The 21,631-nt window shown below is 44.5% G+C and overlaps 1 protein-coding gene across 5 annotated transcripts in view; it reads left to right on the top strand.

Moving 5' to 3' along the window:
* RNF152 (ring finger protein 152) overlaps positions 1-21,295 on the top strand; it is a 46,583-nt gene extending 25,288 nt beyond the window's left edge. For 3 of the 5 annotated variants that reach the window (XM_049823832.1, XM_049823831.1, XM_049823834.1), the window contains one exon: positions 15,405-21,295. In XM_049823832.1, the coding sequence (XP_049679789.1) occupies positions 15,644-16,255 (612 nt within the window). In that variant the 5' untranslated portion in view covers positions 15,405-15,643 and the 3' untranslated portion in view covers positions 16,256-21,295. Of the gene's footprint in view, positions 1-8,728; positions 8,776-15,068; positions 15,127-15,404 lie in introns of those variants that run through there. The other 2 variants (XM_049823833.1, XM_049823835.1) reach the window with 2 other exon arrangements.
* The last annotated feature ends 336 nt before the right edge of the window (positions 21,296-21,631 follow it).

The raw sequence follows: 21,631 nt of genomic DNA, 5'->3' as shown, positions 1-21,631 counted from the left end.
AAAGCTCCCGAGAGTCCACACTAATTGCAGTCTCCTCTATCAAGAGAGGTTGCTCATTAGAGAAGGTAGTTTGTTGTACCTAATAGCGAGGAGAATACCGAAGCCTGGGCACCCCTTAGTTCTGCTTCCTGATCAAGTGGGTGGAGTAACAAGGAGAGCATCCATGCATCTGTTCAGGGAGATCCATGGAAACAGGAGATCCAAGTAAGTTCTTACAGCAACAACTGCGGAACTTGCTAACTTGGAAATATTTCTGATGTCTCATGATAATCACCAGACAGTTACATGCTTCATTGCTGCTCAATGTTAAGATTGGTATGGGTTACAGTTATGCTTCATGACTTGCTTTTCCACAGGTGAATATTTTATGAGCCAAATCCACACTGGGATAGCAACTAGGAAGGCAGAGTAAGCAAGAACAGTTACCCCATTCTTTTTTCCATGCCATTAGCCCATCTTTGTGTATTAAAAGATACTTGCTCTAAAAACATGTGTTGAGCAAACTTTTGTGCAGTGCATATAGTACATAAACCTTGAGCTGAATCATGCCTCCTTTAGTGGGTAATGTTAGTGAAGCATCAAGAAAAAAGGTATGTGTTTATTGTGTGTGAGGGAATGAGTTTGGAATTCTAGATATAAATTGATTTCCTAAAACACAATGGATATCATGTGGCATTGATTGTGGACCATCTTCTGCAAAAAGGGCACATTACTTTGCCTGGTTTTACTTGGTTCGTGTATTGCTCATATCCACAGAGATGACCTTAAACTTTTCCAGTTTTGTGTCTATTTATATTTGGGGTCAACTGGGGGGGGGGGGGGGAGGGAGAATGCCAGTGATCCACTGACATGTACAGGAAAGGAAAGGAAATTAGTTTCTGACAGATCTTTTCTGCTATTTCCACATGAGCAGATGGATCCCATGGTACAGGTTTGCCTTTAAGGAGAGTTTAAGCAGTAAATACTTCTGTGTTTTGCAAGAGGGCTGGTTATTTTCCATGTTTGTATAGCTTTTAGGTAATTCATAAAGACTTCTGATAAAAATGCAGGCTTTTTTTCCACCCAGTTGTATGACCTTCAGTGTTTTAAACTCTAAACTTTTCTAGGGGAGAATGATGTGGGAATTGCGTCTTTGTCAACTAAGTCAGTTCATTACCTCTCTATATGTTGACTGCTATGCTTGATGCCGAGAGTTGGACAAAACAACTGGCTTCTACAGTTTTTCTTTAAAATTTCATTTTCTAAGAGAATAGCACAATCTTCCTGGGTTTAAGGGTACCTCCTCCTATCTCCCCTACGTTGAACAGTGTTTGAAAGGGCCTCATTTTGAAGACTGAAGGGTCGGGAGGGTTTCCAGCAAGAGCAAAACAAGCGATTGCTCTTACAGTTGGATGAGAGTTGCAAAGACCAGGTGAGCCACAGCTCTTTGAGGTGGATTTATTTCTCCTGGCTGACGAGACTACTAGACAGAGGCTTTCCTGACAGTCAGGGTTTGATTGGAAGAAGTGCCAGTTTGACTGACTATGCTGCAGGAGGAGTGTGAGTGTTGGGGCAAGGCAGAAGGCTCAGGGGAGGGTGGGAGTCTTCACCGCACCTTGAGGAACCATCTGTAGTGACTCTTCCTAACCACGCAAGTGAACACTGTAGCTGTTCTGTATGCGTAGGTCATAGCTAAAAATAAACAGAAGGGAAACTGGTTTCCTAATCGTTGGGGTATGGTTTTTGTTGTTGGTGCTGTCTTAAAGCAATAAAAGCCAGCATTATTTCAGCCATATCCCAGCTTGCTCCTTGTTTGGGGGAGCGGTGGGAGGCAGTAAGATGGTGCCACCTCTCCATGCAAAATGTGGGAAAGAACTCAGCCGGCCGTGCAGGACCTCTCCCCTCAGTCAGAGAGCAAGTAATGAGCTCAGCACTTTGGGTGTGCTGGTACCCTACTCTTAGAAATGACTGCGCAAGCTGCATCTCGCCTTGCTGATGGGTCCCATTCAGCACCAGGATAATCTTATGGTGTTAAAAGCTGGGACTGGCAGTATTTGTCCCTGCTGTTTGGGAGCGGGAAAGTGGAGATGACCATCCTAAACCAAACCAAACCTCCTGAAGGGTGCTAAAGCGGGCTAGCGGGACAGCCAAGCAGAACTGCCTTTCTTGTTCCTGCAAGCCCTGGTGCTTAATGCTTTGTGTTCTGGAGTGCCACCTGCTGGCACTTGCTCTCTTTTCTCTCTTTTCTAGAGGCAGCTGCTCTAGAAGGTGAGAGCTCAGACCGAAGAGCATGGCTGTTAGTAATAATAATAGTACTAATTATTTGTATTGATCATTGCATTATTTTTTAAATTGTCATAGCACTTAAGGGCCCTGTTTATTGGCAAAGACCTCACTCTGGCAGGTGTTCTGCAAACTCGGTGTGGAAGAAACTGGCAGAGGCTTTCACTGAAGGAGTGGTTTAAAGAATAGAAAATGATTTTTCCAGTTCATGCTGTTATTCTGAAAAATATGAAGTATTTTTTTCTTTATGTCTTGACTTAGTAAAATATTTTGATCATTTCTGTGGTTGGCAAAAAACGAAAAGCAGTAATCATTAAAGTGAAAGACGCCTGACAGTGAAGTGACTGAAGCAAAAGTTAGGAAAACACTGACTCAACTCTAAAAAGTAACAATGATGTCAGTAATAAAATTTTGAAAACATTTTGGCTGGAAAGCAAGGGATGTTGTAGTTTGTGGCACAATGCAAATCTGGGTCCAGAGCTGACATTTTTTTCATCCTAGTTGAGAACTTGTTTTGGCAGTAGAAAAGAGGTATTTTTTGAATCTGTTTTATAACATTGATTTTCTGTCTGTGGGCCAAATCCTCAATGGGCATAAGTCAGTGTGGTTCATTTGGCACTGGTCTGGTTGTGTGCATTGATGTTTTCAGTGTTCAGTGCACCACTGTAAGGCACACATATAATACTATAACAAAAATGGAATAGACACCTCAGCTGAGTGGAATCTGGTCGAATCCTGCATAGATACGTAAAGGTGTGTGCATGCACACTGTGTCTTCTTAGATCATCTCTTCCAATGCAACACTTTCTAGAGTAGCAACACAGATTTTTGGCCTTTTCCCCCTTCTTTTAGCAGTCCCTAAGGCATGTCTTTGGTTCCTAACTGCTATTCTGTGTGATGCTACATGGACTAGAATCATAGAATTGCTTAGATTGGAAAAGACCTTTAAGATCATCGAGTTCAACTGTAAACCTAACACTGTGGAGCCCACCACTAAACCATGTCCCTAAGTGCCATGTCTACAATGTCTTTTAAATACCTCCAGGGATGGTGACTCAACCACTTCCCTGGGCAGCCTGTTCCAATGCTTGATAACCTTTTTGGTGAAGAAATTTTTCCTAATATCCAATCTAAACCTCCCCTGCTGCAACTTGAGGCCATTTTATCTCATGCTATCACCAGCCACTTGACAGAAGAGACCAGCACCCACCTCACTACAACCCCCTTTCAAGTAGTTGTAGGGAGCAATAAGGTCTCCCCTCAGCCTCCTTTTCTCCAGAGTAAACAGCCCCAGTTCCCTCAGCTGCTCCTCATAAGACTTGTGCTCTAGACCCTTCACCTGCTTCGTTGCCCTTCTTTGGACATGCTCCAGCACCTCAATGTCTGTCTTGTAGTGAGGGGCCCAAAACTGAACACAGTATTTGAGGTGAAATGCATGTTGGAAGTAAGTGGTGAAGCTTATCTGATATAAGTCTTCAAAAGCAATTAATGATTTTGGGATGCACTCTTGAGACTATTGGGATGAGTGTGAGCTTTTTAGAAAGCCCTGAATCACCTGCGCTTTCAAACTAAGATCCTTTAGATCCTTAGCAAGAAACACCTGTAAAAACCAGAAATGGTATCAACCATGTAGTCCTCTTCAGGCTTCGATCACATCTTGGAATGTGACTTGTCTGTTGAAAATGCCCCACGTTGTGATTCTTTTTTTTTTTTTTTTTTTTTAAGCCAACAACCAAAAAATGCTGAATAACAGTCTTTGAAAACATGCTGCTGTGAAACTATTGCTGATAGTTGGAGTGTATTTATCTCATTTACTTTTGCTAGACTGGGAAAGAAAAAGAAATCATGTTGTATTGATAGACTTGAGCATTCCACATTCAGCAGTAGAGCGATGTAAGGGATACTTCTGGCTCACTCAGTGGGTGACCATGTCAGAAGAAAAATTACTTCAGAGTCAGTACAAAAAGCTTTGTTTGCCCTTTGTGTTACCTTTTAATAAATTTCTTCTTCTGAAAGAAAATAGTCAAACTGAAGTGAAAGTTGAAATGAGCTGACATTTTAATGGAAATTACCATTTTTGCCTAAGGAGAAAGTATTTGCTTAATTTGATCTGAAACTGCCAATGAATTTGTTCACCTCAAAACTACATTTCTTTAGTTAGCTCTAACTCACATGCAGAAATCATGAGACTGGCTTGCAAGACAGAGACTGAAGTTTATGGGTTCTACCTAACTGGGATTTGGGGCTTGAAGTTCATGTTTTCAGGCTTCTCTTCAGAAAAATGGGGCTAGCAGCTTTCTTTTTACTGAGTACTTAGGTGATTGTCCATAATCCTGTGATTTTTGCTAGTTATCTTTTCTAAGTTTGTTCTGCTGTTACATTGCAAGGACTGCAGAGCTAGGCCCAAAATTAAGAGGTAAAGCAGTTTGCTTCATTTTGGTTGTTTTGCTCTAATGTAGCGTAACACAGTCCTTTCTGAGCATTTGCACTCCTTCATACAGCAAAAACGCTGTATGCTGTTAGTTAAGTGCTGCCAAATGGAGGGTATTTTCACACCAGGATGTTTCAAAACCAGCCAGAATTTGACTGGAGTAAGTATGATGGGTGATGTCTGGCCCAAACTTTGAAACTCACTGTAAAGAATGAAATACAACCTGACAAATCTTGGCAGGTCTGAAAAACTTCTTGCAGCTACAGAAGGTGAGTGGCTCTAGGAATTGAATACCATCTCTGAAGGAAAGCAACTGTAGATTTCACATAATATGGGCTAGAACAGTTTCTCTTCCTGTGCCTGAGCATTTCAGCAGCCAATTGCCAGTCCCCATCCCAGCATGGCTGCCGGAGCAGAGAGGCTAGCAGCTCTGCAGCTTGGAGCTTAGTCTCCCAGAGCCGTAATTTATCTCAGCCCACTGGAGAAGGTTGTGGTGGTGCTAACCTGAGTTGCTAACCTGAGTTATGGTTGTCGCCCTCGAGAACACTGCATTGCTTAGCGGCAAGACTATTTTTGTCTGCAAATGGTGCTGGTTCATGTGAGGGAGAGACTCGATGCAAATCCCCTCACTCTGTTCGAGGCTTCATCCTAGAAGTCCACCCATGGGAGTCATCTTGTTTCTCTCGTGGGCATGCCTGTGTCCATGGGCATGAAGGAGAGAGCCGAGAGCCTTTCCTGGTGTCAGTTTGTTGTCTCACCACTAGTCTGAAATTTTCCCTGGTGGTCCTGGGACTTCGAGTCATGATGTGGAGCTGGTTGGGTTAGTTGATGTGCAACTGGCTGGTTTAGTTGCAGCTGTTTTGGGAAGGTTGTGTTGTTTCCTCAGGTTGCACATTTTCAGGATGGCGGAGGGGGAGCAAAGGCATCTGTTCTTGGAGACTACCTTGATCTGCCTGCGGCTGCTGACACCGGGTTCTCTATTGATTGTGTTGATGGATAGTGTGTTAAGTATGTAAATGTGCAACTGACCTCAAGAACATGTGTCATCCCATTAACTTCTGTGGCTAATGTCAGGCTGTGCGCTTCATGACTTCTATGAACTCTGCTTGTGGAATGGTTATAGTCATGGGTAGAAATGTGTGGTTTGGAAAAGTGTTGGAAGAAAATATTTTTCCAGTATAGCCTGCTAAATCTCTTTTGGAGGATTTTACTGATGTAAAGACAGTGAGAGAAATCACAAAATAGGAAATCATAAATATGTATGCAGTTCAGGCTTGGACTAACTCTGCTTGTGATCCATATTTGCAGTGAGAGTTGGACTGTTCCCAAGATTCAGGAAGTGTGGGTGGTATTAGTATTACTAGCTGCCAGAAGTGTTACAGGATGAATGATTAGTTTCCAATAAGAAAGGAGCTTTTGGATTGGTTCCAGTTCCTTTTGGTGTAGTCTGCAAACCAGAATGACCAGTGCCGTGACCTGGTGTGGCTGTAGCACTTATCAGAGACCAAAAACGCATGAAGATCACAATTTGTCTGCATTAGGAAATGACATAGCAGTTGACCTTGAGGAAGCATATTAGTTGGCTATCTTCCGCTCTCTTGTGAAGATAAGCTCTTGGAAGTGGTTCTATCTATGTTAGGACATCTGTTACACCTTTTCTTTTGATAAACAGGGGGCTTGACTCTCTTGTGCTGCCCACTTAGCAGATTTCAGGAGAAAGGTAAAAAGATGAAAAAAAGCTCCCCCTGCCCCATCTAATCTCCTTCAAACCTTATTCTACTTCTTTGTGTATGAAAGAAGAGAATTTCCTTATTGTTGTGTGGCTTCTAATAAAATATTTTCCAATTTCTGAATCCGATCTATTTCAATGTAAAAAGGATGTATTATTTTGATTCCCCTAGTTCTGTTGTGCTTTTTTCCCCTTTTTCTGAAGCAAAACAAGAAACAACCCCTTCCCACATGCAAACAAAACAAACCCCAAACCATCCCAGCCCTTGAAAGCGGGCGTGTGAAGGTAGCTGTTCAGTGATGTGGGTCGCAGAATCACGTCCTCCGGAAGCCGTGCTGGGTGAATGCAGAGAGCGCAGGGCATGTTAAACAGGCTGGGGTGTATAAGGCAGGAGTGCAGAGCAGAGTTGCAACAATTAAAACTCTCATTTGAAGGACTTCTGTTTCCTGAGGTAAGTGTGAAATTGAGTTTTCAGTTTTTGCGTTGTATAGGCAGTGTATGAACGTGTGAGTATTGATTCCTTTCTCTCCTCCTCTGTTTGGGCCCATAGGCAGGTAGATTTTGACTTAGTTTTATGAAAACCCACTCAATGACCTCAAGAGAGCTGTAGCACTCTCTCCTGTAATTATAGACAGCTGTCTTAATACACTAATTCAAGCTGATTCCCACTCAATCACCTGCTGACCTGTATCGGTGAGAAACATCTGCATTTGAGCTTTATTTAAAATTACTTCCTTTTTTTGAATAGTGTATTTGTAAGTCTAATACCAAATCCTCAGGGGAGGAAAGGAAGATCTTTTAATTAAGTTTCTCTTTGGGTATCAGGCAAATTCTATCAATGGCAGATGAAGCATAATGCTCTAATGGGAGAGCAAAATTTGTCATTTAAGTGATCAGGTGCTTCATGCTTCTCTCTCTCGGCATTTTGAATGCCAGAATTCTGTCATGTTGCCATAAATGAAAAAATTTCTTAGAAAGATTATGTTGCATTGCATTTAAAAGCTGTTACTGAGAGCGAGTTTAACACCCATAGCTACTCCTGTTAAGGTTGCGGGATTTTGGCCTTGGTGGCTTGTGACCTCACTTAAAGTTAGGGAAGCAACTTCTAAATCTGTCTGCCAGTGACCTAACCACCTGCTCCTTATGTCCTGGTGATAAATAACTACTGGTGCTGCTTTTATTCAGGGGTGAGGGGTAGTTTTCTTTTCACGGTACCCCTCCTACTCCCATTCCTCTTGATGTAAGTTTGAATAGCAAATGGTGCTCTCACTTGGTAGTGGAAAAAACTGGCTTTCAATTCCTTTCACCCTGGGGTTTAGGAGTGAGTCAGGCATAATTAAGAGCAGCCAACAAAACTGAAGAAGTGCTAATGGCCCTGCAAGTGTTGTGCTCAGAGTGTGCTGTAAAAATGAGCACCATCACCATCCCTTGGGATACTTTGAATGCCGGAGATATTGTTTATTTGCAAATTAGGGGGAACCTTTTAATATCTTGTGCTGGGAAATTTTCAGATTTGGGATGTCTTAGGACCACAGTCAGGTCTGTCATCCGGTCAGTGCACCCCTCATGCAGGAAGAGAAACGCTAGAACTTAGGGACAGCAGAAGTGGTGAGGAATACCTCCACACTCCTTCTCGCAGGGCAGAGCTGCACCCGAGGGACCCCTGCTCTACCAGGCTGGAGGGAGCCTGGGAGATTTAGGGAACTGTAGCTCTGGGGCAGCTTGACAAGTGACCTTGTCAAAAAACTGCAGACATGTTGGAGTTGGGCTGGTGAGGAGCAGGTCAGGCTCCCACCGCCTGGGCTCCAGGACCACCTTCATGGAGGGCTGCCGAGGGGCTGGGTGGGCAGGAAAGCTGTCTGCTTTCTGTCTCTGCCTGTCTGAAATGGGCATATTTCTGGGAATATTTTGATTTCAGATAGAGTTTCACACTGGTAAAGCACCTTGCATGAAACTGCCTGGTGAGTGTAGCTGTACTGTTTTGACTCAGCAGTAAGAAACTGTACCGGTCGTTTGCTGACCTGGCATGTTGCAGGTGATTAGTAGTGTTTGCTGTTGGAACAAAGTGCAGCTTCTCCTGGTCATATTTGACCAAAATAAGGTCTTTGGAGCCAGGGAATGTGGACGTGTCAAAGTTTGCAGATAAAAGGAGGGAGCAGCACAGCTGGCGACATGAGTTGGAACAACGAGCAGCATGTGAGTCTCCCTCTGCTTTCTATAAACACCAAAGGTTGTTTTCATCTGATCTGTTTTTGCTCCGAAACCATAAGCTTCTACATTTGGTTACGTTCCTGTGGGTGACCTTTCTGCCTCTGTCTCCTGTTGCGAGGGCTGGCTGGTGACAATTTCTAAGGTAAATGCTGTGGGATGGTACCTTGCAACTAGGTGCCTTTTTCGTGATCCACCTCCGATTGCTCAGCTGCCAGAGAGGCAGGACAACTGCTGTCCTGTTTGATCTGCGCTGTTGAGATCATCCAGAGCAGATTCTCTCTCCATCAGCATGGATCCCCTGGCACTGGTTCATAGGATGTTGTAGACTCATATATCATGGTTTCATTCAGCTTAATTTTTTGTGGCTTTATGCATCTGGGAGTGTGTACACCTGATTCTCATCTTGGTAAGGGCTGGACTAAAGCTAAAGGAACAGTGCCAGCTTGCACTGGCTAAGGATTTGGCCAAATTAAAACACTTTTGTTCTGCAATATTTCTGTGCAATTGTGAATAACTAAATGGAAAGGATGATGGGTGTAGGCTGCTTGGCTTAGAGGAAGGTGCCTGGAAAATAGGTAATTCTGGACAGAAGAATGGATTAATGTTGCCATCTTATTGTTAGCTTTATGTCCCTTAAAATGCCTGTAGTCTCTCAGTTGTAATCTACATGGTGGATGAACTGTGTCCATGGAGATACTTTAACTTCTGGATCACAGGCTCTCATGATTTTCATGGTCTATGGAAAAGCTAGTATGTTCAATGAAAGCCACAAAAAATCTCAGGCATACCATGGAGATGCTGCCAGCTGGAAGAGATGGGGATAAACGGGTGGTTTTCTAAGCTTTGTTGATTCCCTGTTGCAAAAAAGAATCTGTCCAGAATCTGTCATCTCTGCTCGGTGGCTCATGAGGTGAGAAGTGGAGCTGTGATGAAGTTGTCCAGGAGCTTTGAGGCAATCTGGGTGGTGCTTGCATGACCTTGGACTAACTGCTTCGTCTCTCAGCACTTCTTTTTTTAGATGATGAAAGGATATAATGATGATAATACTTCTCTCTTAACAAGGGTGTTGTGATGAATAAATTAATTAATCGTTGTGCTGTTCTCAGTTACTATGGTAATTAGTGCTACAGAACAGCCTAAAAATAAATAGGATCATTTAGTGAAGGATATTCAGGGGAAATCAGGTAGTAGGTCCTGGGCATTTGCAACAGCCCCAATGTGTTTTGTCCAAACATGAATGTGTTGAAAACATACACAAATGCTAAATTTTGTAGCAGAAATGCTTCCAAATATTAAACATGTTCCTTCCTCCTCACTGTGAGTTTGAAGTGACTCTAGCACACATTTCCATCCATATCTGTGGGCAGATGATTCTTGCAATTAGTTCCCCTATTGAGAACAGCACTTCCCCCTCCCCTCATCTCTTTCCAGCCTAAGGGCACCTGGAATGAATGGATCTTTCTTCATCATAAATCATACATACTCAGTAATACTGTCAAAGAATTCTTAATGTGTTTGGGGAGTTTACGTAATGAACCTTCCCTGAGAAAGGTGAAGTATCGTCAATGCACTGCCTTGCTGAAAGTCTGTTATTAACCTTGCCATATAGCAAGTAGAGCATGCCTAAATATGTGCATAAGTCTGTGCAAAGTTTTTGAGGCTTTCAGTGATCAGCTAACTACATCAGCATGCCCCGAAGCCAGTCTTTAAAAATGTGATGTGATGTTTAATCTTTTGTGAATTGTATTAGATTCCACAGGCATCATTAAAGTATATTTTTGGGGCTTTCAAGTTAATATAATTTTGGGCCCTAATAAGTTAGGAAGTATGTGTGAAGATAGTTCTGAGTTCTCCAGTGGAGGCAGCCCCCCCTCAAGGCTGTGGTTTCCATTGCTTACGGGGACTGGCCTTGCGTAGAAAAAATAGGCAAGGATTTGCCATTACTCTGTTCTCTGACTTTTTGCCCAACTCCGGTCATGGATGTTCAATGACTTTCTTTGCACTGGGTTCCAAAAATAGCTGTCTTTTCTGACCTGGCCAGTTGGGGACCACTTTATAATAGGGTTTGTGCAGAGCTTTCTCTGCAGCAAACCTGTGCGTTCTTCTTTCTGTCACTGTCTGTAGCTGTGCTATACTAGCTGCAGCAACCTTCATCTGTTCACCTCCTGCAGCACCTCCCTACGTTGTGCTGGGAAGCTACGAATTGCAAGAGAGCAGCAAATGCCCCTTCTCCCTTCTCGGGGAGTAGGAAGCTGATGCCTTCGCGCTCCTGACCTCCTGCTCACCCAAAAAAAAGAGAGCTTGGGGCTCTGCTGTGGCCTCCAACAGGGTACTGGCAGAACAGATAGCATGACTGACAAACAGCTGAAATACCTGTTTTATTCTCCAGACTTTTATTGCGCGAGTCACGCGATCACGTCTGAAATCTTAAAAACTCTTGGCTTGTGCAGAGGATAGCCCAAATCTGCAAGGAGGACCTTTGTGCCATGCTCTTGGGCACCCAGCTGTACTTTGATCTTCTGCTACAAGGGTCATCAGTGTTGCAGGTTCCTCCCTAGGTCTCTCTTAACTGCTTGTGAATCTCATCTCGCCGGCTAGCAGCAGCCCCGTGGATGTTGGGCAGACCCACAGCAAGAAGAGCGTGTGGGGGAGGCAGAGAGGTCTCCTGATGCTTCTTTGCAAGGCCTGTCTCTTCTCGCTTCCTTTGCTCCTGCTGCACCTTTCTGACATTTGAGTTTTGGAGCTTGTGGATTTTCATACCCAGTTAGTTTTTATTTGTGTTACTAGTTAGATCTCAGCCCTGAAGAGCTTCTGGTCGCTGTCAGGTTTGTGCCAGGCAGAGTCACTACTCACAGTTGCAGTTGCCTCTGTCTGTCTGTATGGTTTCACTGTCATAATCCCCAGCCTTCCCTTCCACATGCGTGCTCCTATCCACACATACAAATGCACTGTCTCTCTTGCGGAAACCTGCAGATATCCCTGACATTCTTTTCTGATCCACCCCCCGCTCCCCCCCCCTGTTTTCCTGTCAACGGTCCCCTCGCTCCCCTTGGGTGTCCCTGGGTGATGAGAGCAAATAATGACAAAACAATGTTTTTGGCTGATGCTTGATATCAGCTGTGCCCTCACATGCGGTCTGGCTGCCTCTTGGTCTTTGTGCTCAAAGTGCTGAGAAAAGTCCGGTCTGAGTAAGCTTTGAGCAAGGTGTTCTCCTGTGGTGGCTCAGTACCCCCAACTGGTATGGGGGTGCATTGAGCACAAACTAGAGAGTTCAGTCCTCTGTCCAAGAGGAGGTCTGCTGCAGTGTTAAATCTTGGCATAGTTATTAAAGTGAAGTGGTAGAAGAGTACTGAGAGCACTCCCATGGCTTTTTCCTTCCTCACTCTGTACTACAAAATGAATCAAATAGATATTATGCAGTTTAATTCTTACTGTAGATGATGGCTTGACTTTCTTTTATCCCCAAACTGAGCTGTGGCAGAGTGCAGGGTGGTTGTGGGGCTTTTAGTAAGGTTGGAAATAAAGTTACATTGCACTCATGAAGCTACCCATGTCCAACCTTTGAACAAGGCAGTGTCAGCAAAGGCCAAGGAGGTTAGATGGCTGTGGCTACTCTTTAACTTGTCTTTAGACATATTCTGAAGGAATCATACTTACCTCTCTGCTTGCCAGTTGTTGCCACTGATGTGTCAAAATACACCTCTGATCATTATTTGAGACATTTTGGGAAAGTAGGAAGTGTCATAATTCGGCATATATGCACAATGCAACCTTGTTACTCGAAATACTGTTTATAGTTGTTCTTTTGGGGGGAGTGGAGCAAGGCAAGGAAAAAAGTGTAACTTCAAGACACTGTGAATGTTTCCTTGATTCAGCACCAGGTCAAAAGGGGATTGTCACTATATTTACAGCTTCTGCAAATATATCCACACATACCTGAACAACGTGTGTCATGTAGGTGGTAGGCCCTATCTTAACCTTTCAATTTGGCTCCATTCTTTTCTTTTTTCTTCCTACAGATTGCACTAATGCTTTAAAACTTTGACCTCCTGGAGAAGTGCTTCGCAGCATTACTTGGCATTCAAACCAGCCAAGATCTTCTTGTTGGGATGGATTTTCTTCTTTTTCTTTAGGGCGCTGTTTGCCTGAAGGTGACTTTTATTTTATTCTTCACTTCTGAATACCTCATCTCATTCTCTCCTAGCACTGATCTTCTACTGTAAGGATGTCACTGGGACAGGGATGAGGGGCTTGACAGTGCATGAGCATATGACTCCTGGACAAGGATATGCGGTCAGAAAAATTATCTTGATCCCAATCACATTCACGTCAATAGAAACTGGTTTACCTTTAGCACTGTAAGTGGAGAGAAGTGGTTGTAGGTGACAGCTAAATGAGGTCAGAGAACTTCACCAGTCAGTTCACTGACATCAAAAATGTGGAGGGCAAAACTTCTATGGAGAGATACTGATTTACATCTACGGGAGTACTTCCACTCTGTTTTTAAACATAAGCCTTATGTTCTGAATTTTCTGGCATTGGGGCTTTTTCTCATAAAAACACTGCAGTATTGTTACACCTGGCTTTTTTGGATAGATTTGCAGATACAGATCAGAGTTGCATCTTGTAATGTCTGAGCTCACGTTTGGCTTGAGCAGTGTGTAACCGCGAAGATTTTGTATGGATACTTCTGTGCAAGACATAAAACTGTTGGGTTGCTTGTGGCTGAAAATTGGATCTTACGGCTTCAGTGATTCCTTCCTGAGTTCCTGTAACTAATTTCTAATCTGGCTTTTGTCTCTTAATGTTTTTCAGCTGGGAGTTACCTAGCACTGTGGATAGCTCTCTTCCATTTTTGTCTCTCTGCTGCACGCTAGTCTTTTAACGACCCTTTCTGACAGTCTTCCTTTGTGCCTGCCTGCACTGTAGGGATGTGGAGATAGTAACGGGAAGGAGAGGATAAAGGAGATAAAACCTCTACTCATTCTCTTCCGCTTCCCTCGGTGCGGCCTGCACATAGGTGGTGAATGCATAGCCCTTTCTGCGGTGGTGTTAGGCTCCCTCTGCACGTGGAGTATCAGTTAACGCCACGTGTAATATATGCCAGTGCAGAGCAGGCGCTGCACGGACCCGTGCTGGCTTCATGCTGGCTGGGGTCTCTCCCAGCGGTGGCCTCTGTGCCGCATTCAGGCAAAGCATCCCGAAAGTGCCGTTCGGGCAGCTGGCACGTGGCGTTTCCCACTGCAGCCGTTGCGCACGTTTCGCAAGCTCCTGCCTTCAAAACTGCAGCCCCTGCTGCATCCTGAGTCAGGATTGTCACTGCGTGTTTGTTGAAGCGCCTTGTGAGCCAAAATCCACTGCTGTTACAAAATCAGCAGCCAGGCTGGTTCTGCCAATGTTGGTGGTATCGGTCGTTAGCATCTGAAGAGATGACGTGTATTTTGTTTTCCCTATTCAAATACGGGTAACTGCCAGAAGCAGGATATGGGACAGTGTGGTCCAGAGGGCTGTCCTGCATTGCAAACCCCACGTCTATGCCTTCCTTCTCTTCTTGAACTACGTTGTTTCTGTTTTACTGACGTCACCCATCGATTAGCATGTTGCAACCTAGTTGGTATGATCCGGAGGGAAGAGCAAGAAGTAATTGTATGGACGGGAAGAAGTCCTCCGACAGCTGTGGTCCTCAGGTGTTTGGGCATAACATTGCAATAAGAGAAGATCAAAGGTCACCATGCAAATATTTTGCGTTTTCTTTATTGTATTCGCTGGATGAAAATTCAGGCTGATACCTCTTTAAATACAGCAAGGAAGGCAATGTAAAAGGTTGTAAAAATGTCACTCCTTCGTATTTGTCGTGTGTTGGAGTGAGCAAAATCAAAGCTAAGCAACTCACTGTGAAAGTAAACACAGCTGCCTTTTTTTGAATAGCTATAAGAAATAAGTGGGGAAATACAAAGAATCCCTTTGAAATGAATAGTTTAGAACAAGGTTAGTAACAATTTCCCTTTAATTCAGTGCATTAACAGATTGTTCTCTGTGGCATTCTGTGGTCCTGGGTCTAAACAGAGCCTTTTGTCTCGGGTGAAGTTTTCATCAGTGAGAAGGTTTATGTTTCAGAGGGCCACGTTCAACAAGCTGCTCATGTAACCAGGCAAACAGTTAATTTGACTGAAAATGGTGCCATTCCTTTTTGTTGTGTGCAAATGTGGGTGTTTCAGTACAGTTACTTGGTTGCTCATTCGTGCACAAGGGTAAGTTCAGGAACCTGTGGAAATGCATCCGTTTAACAATATTTTTTCTTTCCCCCACCTTTCATGCAGACTTAGCAGTTGAGCCAAATAGCTAAAAATCCTCAAGGGTTTAAAGGATTAAATGAGAACAATTGCTAAGGTGCAGGAAGGGCTGAAAAGTCCTGAAAATATGACAGGAGGTAGATGCTGAAGGACCTGCTTAGTGAACTACAGCCTCCCCTGTTACGGGTATAAATATAACTGTGAGTGGTGGACCGGCGGGTTGGTAGGGATTTTATAGCTGGGGGGGGGGGGGGGAAGAAAGGCAGGGGGGAGATGTAGTGATGGCTGACCTGAAGGTTTGCCTCTGGGCAGTTTGGTGAAGCCAGTGGGAAGATGCTTTCTTGTTAAGGGTCGCAAATTGTTTCTCCTGCCAGATGACAAAGTCAGCGCTGGTTTTCATGCCCCCTTAGCTGGACTGTTTTGTTCCCAGTGTTTCCTGTACGTAACCTCTTCCTTCGCGTTCTTCTGTTTGTCTCAGGTACTGAAAGGTTCAGGCCGGAGGTTTTCCTGTGCTCTCCATAGCTGCCGCCTGGCACTGCCCTGAGGAGAAGCGGTGGCGGGAAGGCAGGTGCTGCCCTGAGGAGAAGGAGAAGCGGCGGGAAGGCGGGCGCTGCCCTGAGGAGAAGCGGCGGGAAGGCGGGCGCTGCCCTGAGGAGAAGCGGGGCGCTGGGGTGAGTCTCGTCGTGAGGCCCGCCCCGCCTCCCTGCGCCCACCGCCATGGAGACCCTGTCCCAGGACTCTCTGCTGGAGTGCCAGATTTGCTTCAACTACTACAGCCCCCGCCGGCGGCCCAAGCTGCTGGACTGCAAGCACACCTGCTGCTCCGTGTGCCTGCAGCAGATGAGGACCAGCCAGAAGGACCTGCGTTGCCCCTGGTGCCGCGGGATCACCAAGCTGCCGCCGGGGTACTCCGTGTCGCAGCTGCCCGATGACCCCGAGGTGATCGCCGTCATCGCAATCCCCCACACCTCGGAGCACACCCCCGTCTTCATCAAACTCCCCAGCAATGGGTGCTACATGCTGCCCTTGCCCCTCTCCAAGGAGAGGGCGCTACTGCCGGGAGACATTGGCTGCCGCCTCCTGCCCGGCAGCCAGCAGAAGTCCTTGGCGGTGGTGACGATCCCGGCGGAGCAGCAGCCACTGCAGGGTGGCCTTCCAGCCGAGGGGGGAGCAGAGGAGCCGGACCGGAGAGGCGTTGTGAAAAGCTCCACCTGGTCGGGGGTTTGCACTGTGATCCTGGTGGCCTGCGTCCTGGTCTTTCTCCTGGGCATCGTCCTCCACAACATGTCATGCATTTCCAAGCGCTTCACGGTGATCTCCTGCGGCTGAGGCGGGAAGGCGGGGGTCTGCTCCCCCGGGGGTTGGGTTGGGTCGGTGGTGGTGGTGGTGGTGATGGTGGTGGTGGTGGTGGTGGTGGTATCGAGCGAGACAATTCACCACAGCTTTGCCCAATGACTGCAGAATGCCGTGCACCGGGGCAGCGGTGTGCCGGCCCGGCTGCGGCCCCCGGCGGTGCAGCATCAGGCCTCTCAGCAGTGTGCGGAGAAAATCACGTCCCGTGTCTGGCAGCAACAGCACTGAGGAGGACTGCATGTCTCACCATAATCATTTATCAAAGGGACTGCAACTTAACAGTGATTTTTTTTATCGTGTTACGAGATTAACGGCCTCTATGTAGCTGGTTATATATACTGTAAAGTATATGGTATGAGCTCTTCTGTAAACACAGTAGATTAAAATCAAAACTGCTCCATGTAGAATTAAAGGAGAATTGGCGCGCGACTCTGTACGAGGTGTTCAATACCAGTCCACACATGCATTATTTTTTAATGGGGGGAGGGAGGGAGACTTGTAAAACTAAGGAATCATTTAGCTGGTAAGGCATTTTATATGTTTTAAACTGCACATTAATTAAACCAAGTTAGGGAGTTGTACAATAGTTTTTAAAAGGAAACGTTTTACAAGCAATCATTTCATTCCGTGGTGCGTGTTTTTTGCCTCTCTGTTTTTCTCCATTTTTTTTCAACTACAGGGAAGTGGCACTTCAGCATCTTTTATTTGAAGGAGCTTCCAAGCAAGGAAGCAAAGTGGGCTAGGAGGAATACCTAAAAATGCAGCCAAAATACTTCTGCCTAACTGGCTTTACACAAAGGATGGCTTTGAGCGGTAAACATTGGACATGCTGTTTTACTTCCAATCTGGCAGCAGGGCTTCCTGACGACCTGGCCTTCATAGCCACTAGTGAAGAAATGTGTCATGAGAAGTCCTAGGACTCCTCCTGCAAGGATGTCATAGCAAATTATTCTTCTTTTTGTTTTTCTAGAGGTTGCGTTTTCTTAGTTGTTTTTAAAGCATTTAGACCTATTTTGCCTCCCTCTTTCCTAGGAGATGCAACTGTGCACCCATGGATAGTGTGACAGAGCAGTTGCTCTAAGGAAGCCTCACCATCCTAGCTGAGACCAAGGACCCTTACATGCAATCATCTAGTAAGAGGCAGTGACATAGCTGGGAGGAGAACCCAGGCCAACCTAACCCTCTACTGGGTGGGCTACCCCTCCTAAACCACTGTGGCTGTCCTGGCGTCACAGTGTCTGGGTGAGCATAACAGAGCATTTTCCCACATTTCAGTCTTATAACTGTTGGTGTTCATAAGGACAGATTTGAAAAAAACCCAAAACACACAGGAAGTGTCTCCCTCCACCTGTGGGTGTCATGAAATCCCAGCCATTTGCAGTTCTCTTCTTGGAAAGAGCCAAATTCCTGAACCTTCACTGCAGTAGCGCCTTGCTCTAAGCAGTCCCACTAGCGCTAGTAGTACTCATCATAAGTAAAATAGAGCTCAGTATGAATTTGGGTGTTTGGCAAGTCTGAAAGCTGAAATTTATGTGAGATTTAGGGATTGGATCAAGGGGCACGTGACAGACCTTTAATAAGACAGAAAAATCTGTTGATTTGCACTGCTTCTTTTTGCAAGTACAAAGCGTAACCTCCCTGAAGTATGACCTCTTGTTGTCTACCTACTGCTCTTTCTAATAATTAATTAGAGATTACTCAATGCCATATTATACCCACCGGAGAACATAATTTTGACTATGCAGTGCCCAAGTTGGCCCTGTAGACATCGGTGGTTTTCTGGTTGTGTCACAAAATCCAGATGCTGGTTCACAATAAACATTCGCAGCTAGGACTTCTGTCAGGAACATACCTCTAACTTCGTGCTGGATTTCTTCCCTTCCTTGTTCACAAACCACCATTTTCTTCCTTGATTCCTGTTAACTGAAGAATAGCATATATGGTGCTTAATTGTTATGGTGTGTGTTGGGTCATGTATGGAGAGGAACCATTGTGCTGATTTTTATCTACTGTCATATGTATGCATAGCACAGCAAAAAAAAAAAAAAATCCTCAGATAACACATTCAATGCCTTTTTTGTGCAAGGCCCATGTGCAGTATGCCTTGAACCTGGCTTATGAGTATTGTAATTACACAGACACCTCTCCGCAGCATGTTTAATTTGGTTGCAGTAGGGAACAGCAGGTATTCCAAAATGTGTCTTGTGAACGTGCTAGTCTCTTGTTGCCAGTAGGTAGCCAGATTTCCACCAACATCCATGCTATGCTGCTTATTGTGTACAGGAAAGCCAGTTCACAAAAAATCTTGCCTTTATAAGACTCTTGAGGAAGTGACCAGATACAGGACTCGACCCTCTACTGCCTTATCCCCTGTAGCAATTGCTGGGTGTACCTGGAGCGTATAGCACAGCTGGAAGATGCTCCGAGAACAGCGCTGATGTGTTTTGCACCAGCTTCTGCATGTGTTTATCAGAGTTGTCAATGACTGCACAAAAACGCAAGGCAGTCAAAGAGCAGGTCCTGGAGATACAGTGCTGACAACGATAACCTCCTTCCAGCCATACCTGCCTGAGTGAAGCTCTTGAGGCCAAGGTTTCTCTGGCGTTGCAAAGAACAGCTGTCTTGAAAACTGCCCTCTTCATCCCATGGAGGGTGCAGTATGAAAGAGAAATCAGAAATTAGGTTAAAATACCACACTGCATAACACATTATGCAACAGGCAGACCTGGAGTTTATCCGGTATTAATGACGTAAGTATTATATTAGCAGAATACCATCCTGTATTACGTAACACAGTACATTGTTTCATTAATATGAATTTCGTGTACTTTTCGTGCCTGCTCAAATGCATGTTTGACCTAATTTCTGATCCAGACATTTGCCTGCTCACAGCCTTGTGTAAGAGCAATAAGTAAAACCTCAAGATTTTTGCCTGCGTGTGCGCGCACGGTGTGTACGTTCATTCCTTTTTATAAATAGGAGTTCTGGAGATGTTTTTGTTCTGGCTTTAGACTGTGACTATCATTTTAAATTTGCAGCTGCCATATCATGTTGGATCACCTAGCTTTTTTGCTGACTTGTGTAGAAGTGAACTAAATAGTTTGTTGTAATGTACAGTATTAAAATGTTTCTCAAGTATGTCGATAGTCATACTGCTTTAAAAATGCAGTGCAGTCTGTCCCATTCCTTGGTCCAATACCTGGCATTAAAAAGTGATTCTGCTATATACACCTTTAACTTTTTTTAACTTTTTTTTTTTTTTTTAAACAGCCTTGTCTTTGTAATTTTTCTTTATGGGGAAACACATTTGGACTTGTGTCAAAATCTGGGCTAATTATTGTTCTCTGAGGTCCAGTAAGAAAACACTGCCCAGTTCTACCAAAAAAAAGAAGGAAACTTACTGTGACACAGTACTGTTTGAGCAACCCAAATTTATGCTAAAAATTGTGGGTAATTACTCAAGCACCTGCATTTTTAGAGCAAATTAATCTGTATGAATGTGTATTTATTTGCTTGTTTAATGGGAAGGATGTGTGTGTTGGGGTCCAGCTTCATTTTTTTTCCTGGAGGGTCCCAACTTCCATTTTTGGCTTGTGCTTTCCTGGCAAACAGACTTTAGGGTTCACTCTGTGAAATTTTGTTTAGTGAATTTTAAAAATTCAAAATATGCAATTTTGGTATGCAGGATTTTTTTAGGAAATTGTGTGTTCAATGATTGTTCATGCTTAACCAAGATGTAAAGGAGCCTGGATGTTTTGTAAACATGGAGCAATCATGAGTCCAAAGTTTCATCTTTATTAATGAAGCTCAGTCTGAATAAAACATTAGCAGGAAAAGAATGGTATCAAGTGAATTATGGTACCTCTGTTACTTTGCCATCAAATGAAGAGCATGGAAGGGAATTTGGCAGAATTGCTCTGTATTTTACGAGGGGGTAGCTGAAATTTGGCTCTCAGCTTTTTAAGGCAAAGTGTTAAGTGTGGGTTGTGGTAAATAATAAAAAGGTTGTTCACATTTTAATTACCTTGGAATACAGAATTATAGTGGATGACTGCTGAGCTACACAACATTTTTTTTTCTTTTTTCTGTTTTAATCATGTGACTTATAAGTAAATATTTTGTTTATGGAAGTGAGGGATTATTGGCCTTGACATAAACATGTATTGTACAGACTGGCACGCTGCCTTCCCCTTCCCCTTCAGCCCCCCTTCCCAGTCCCATTTTTATTGCTGGAGCCCTGGGCAGCCAACCTTTCTAATACTGCAAATGCTCTTCTGGAATAGAGATGGCTGACGTTGCACTGGTTTTGTTACATTCACAACAGGGCTAAACCAAACCCAAACAATTCATACATGATTTGAGCTCTTCTGTAGGTGTCCCAGTATCGAAGCCCCAGGCACCAGTCTACTGTGTAAACTGGTCCAAGCCTCTATATTCCCTGGATCTTTTCACAGCATTGCCACATAGCAGAGGATGTTGCCTCCTCTCAGTTATAGGCAGGGGCTGTGCCCACCATCCACAGCTAAACTGCCCCCAGGGAACGTGGCCTGCTGGCATGAGACACTTCTGTGAGGACTGCGGGAGACATTTGCGCGTCAAGTGAACACATCTCGAGTAAATGTTGGGATTGAAATGCTTCCTTATCCTAGTTGCGCAGAAAGCGTGCCTTGAGATTTGTTTTTTTTTCCAGGCTTTTTCTATGGGCAGGTGGAGGGGGGAGGGAGGGAAGAAAGTACCTGGCAGCAAATGAGTCCCAGCATCATCTGGGAGGCTGTTGAAGGATCTGCTGGCCCTGGAGGCAAAGGTTTTTGTGTAAGAGCTTCACTAGGACAAGATTGTCTGGAAATGCTGCAATGGATTTACAGCGAGTTAGTGACCTTTCCGGTGCTGTACACTGTCCATAGGCCTGACAGCTGGGGCTGTTGTGTTCTTTCTCTTTGTCACTTTACCTCTTGCATGCTCGTGTCAACCAGCAAAGCTGCTTGCTTCATCCTCAAGTTGAACGATTTTACAGACATTCCTTAAGTTACCCTGAGCATCTCTAATGAAAGAAATTATCTTCCAAGTTCAGTGAAATTTATTGCTTAATAAATGTTAGGAAAATGCATTTTTCAAGCATTTCCTTATGCTTCAATACATTTTTATTTTAGTTTTAAATAATTCCTGTATTTTTTGTGCTAAGCCTGTTCCTGAACATCAGAGGCAATTCAGAGGGATTAGGTAATATTTCCTATCCCCCCATCCATCCCACAGACCCCTTCAGATCTACAGAAGTCTGTTCTCACTGTCCTCATCTATATCGCAGTGAAGCACCTAAGCATGGAGATGAAATGGGGACTCGTGGGCATGCAC

The sequence above is a fragment of the Accipiter gentilis genome, chromosome 20 (assembly GCF_929443795.1).
Source record: "Accipiter gentilis chromosome 20, bAccGen1.1, whole genome shotgun sequence".
NCBI lineage: Eukaryota > Metazoa > Chordata > Aves > Accipitriformes > Accipitridae > Astur > Astur gentilis.
Note: the sequence above shows the minus strand (reverse complement) of the source record. Positions and strands in the feature narration are given on the sequence as shown.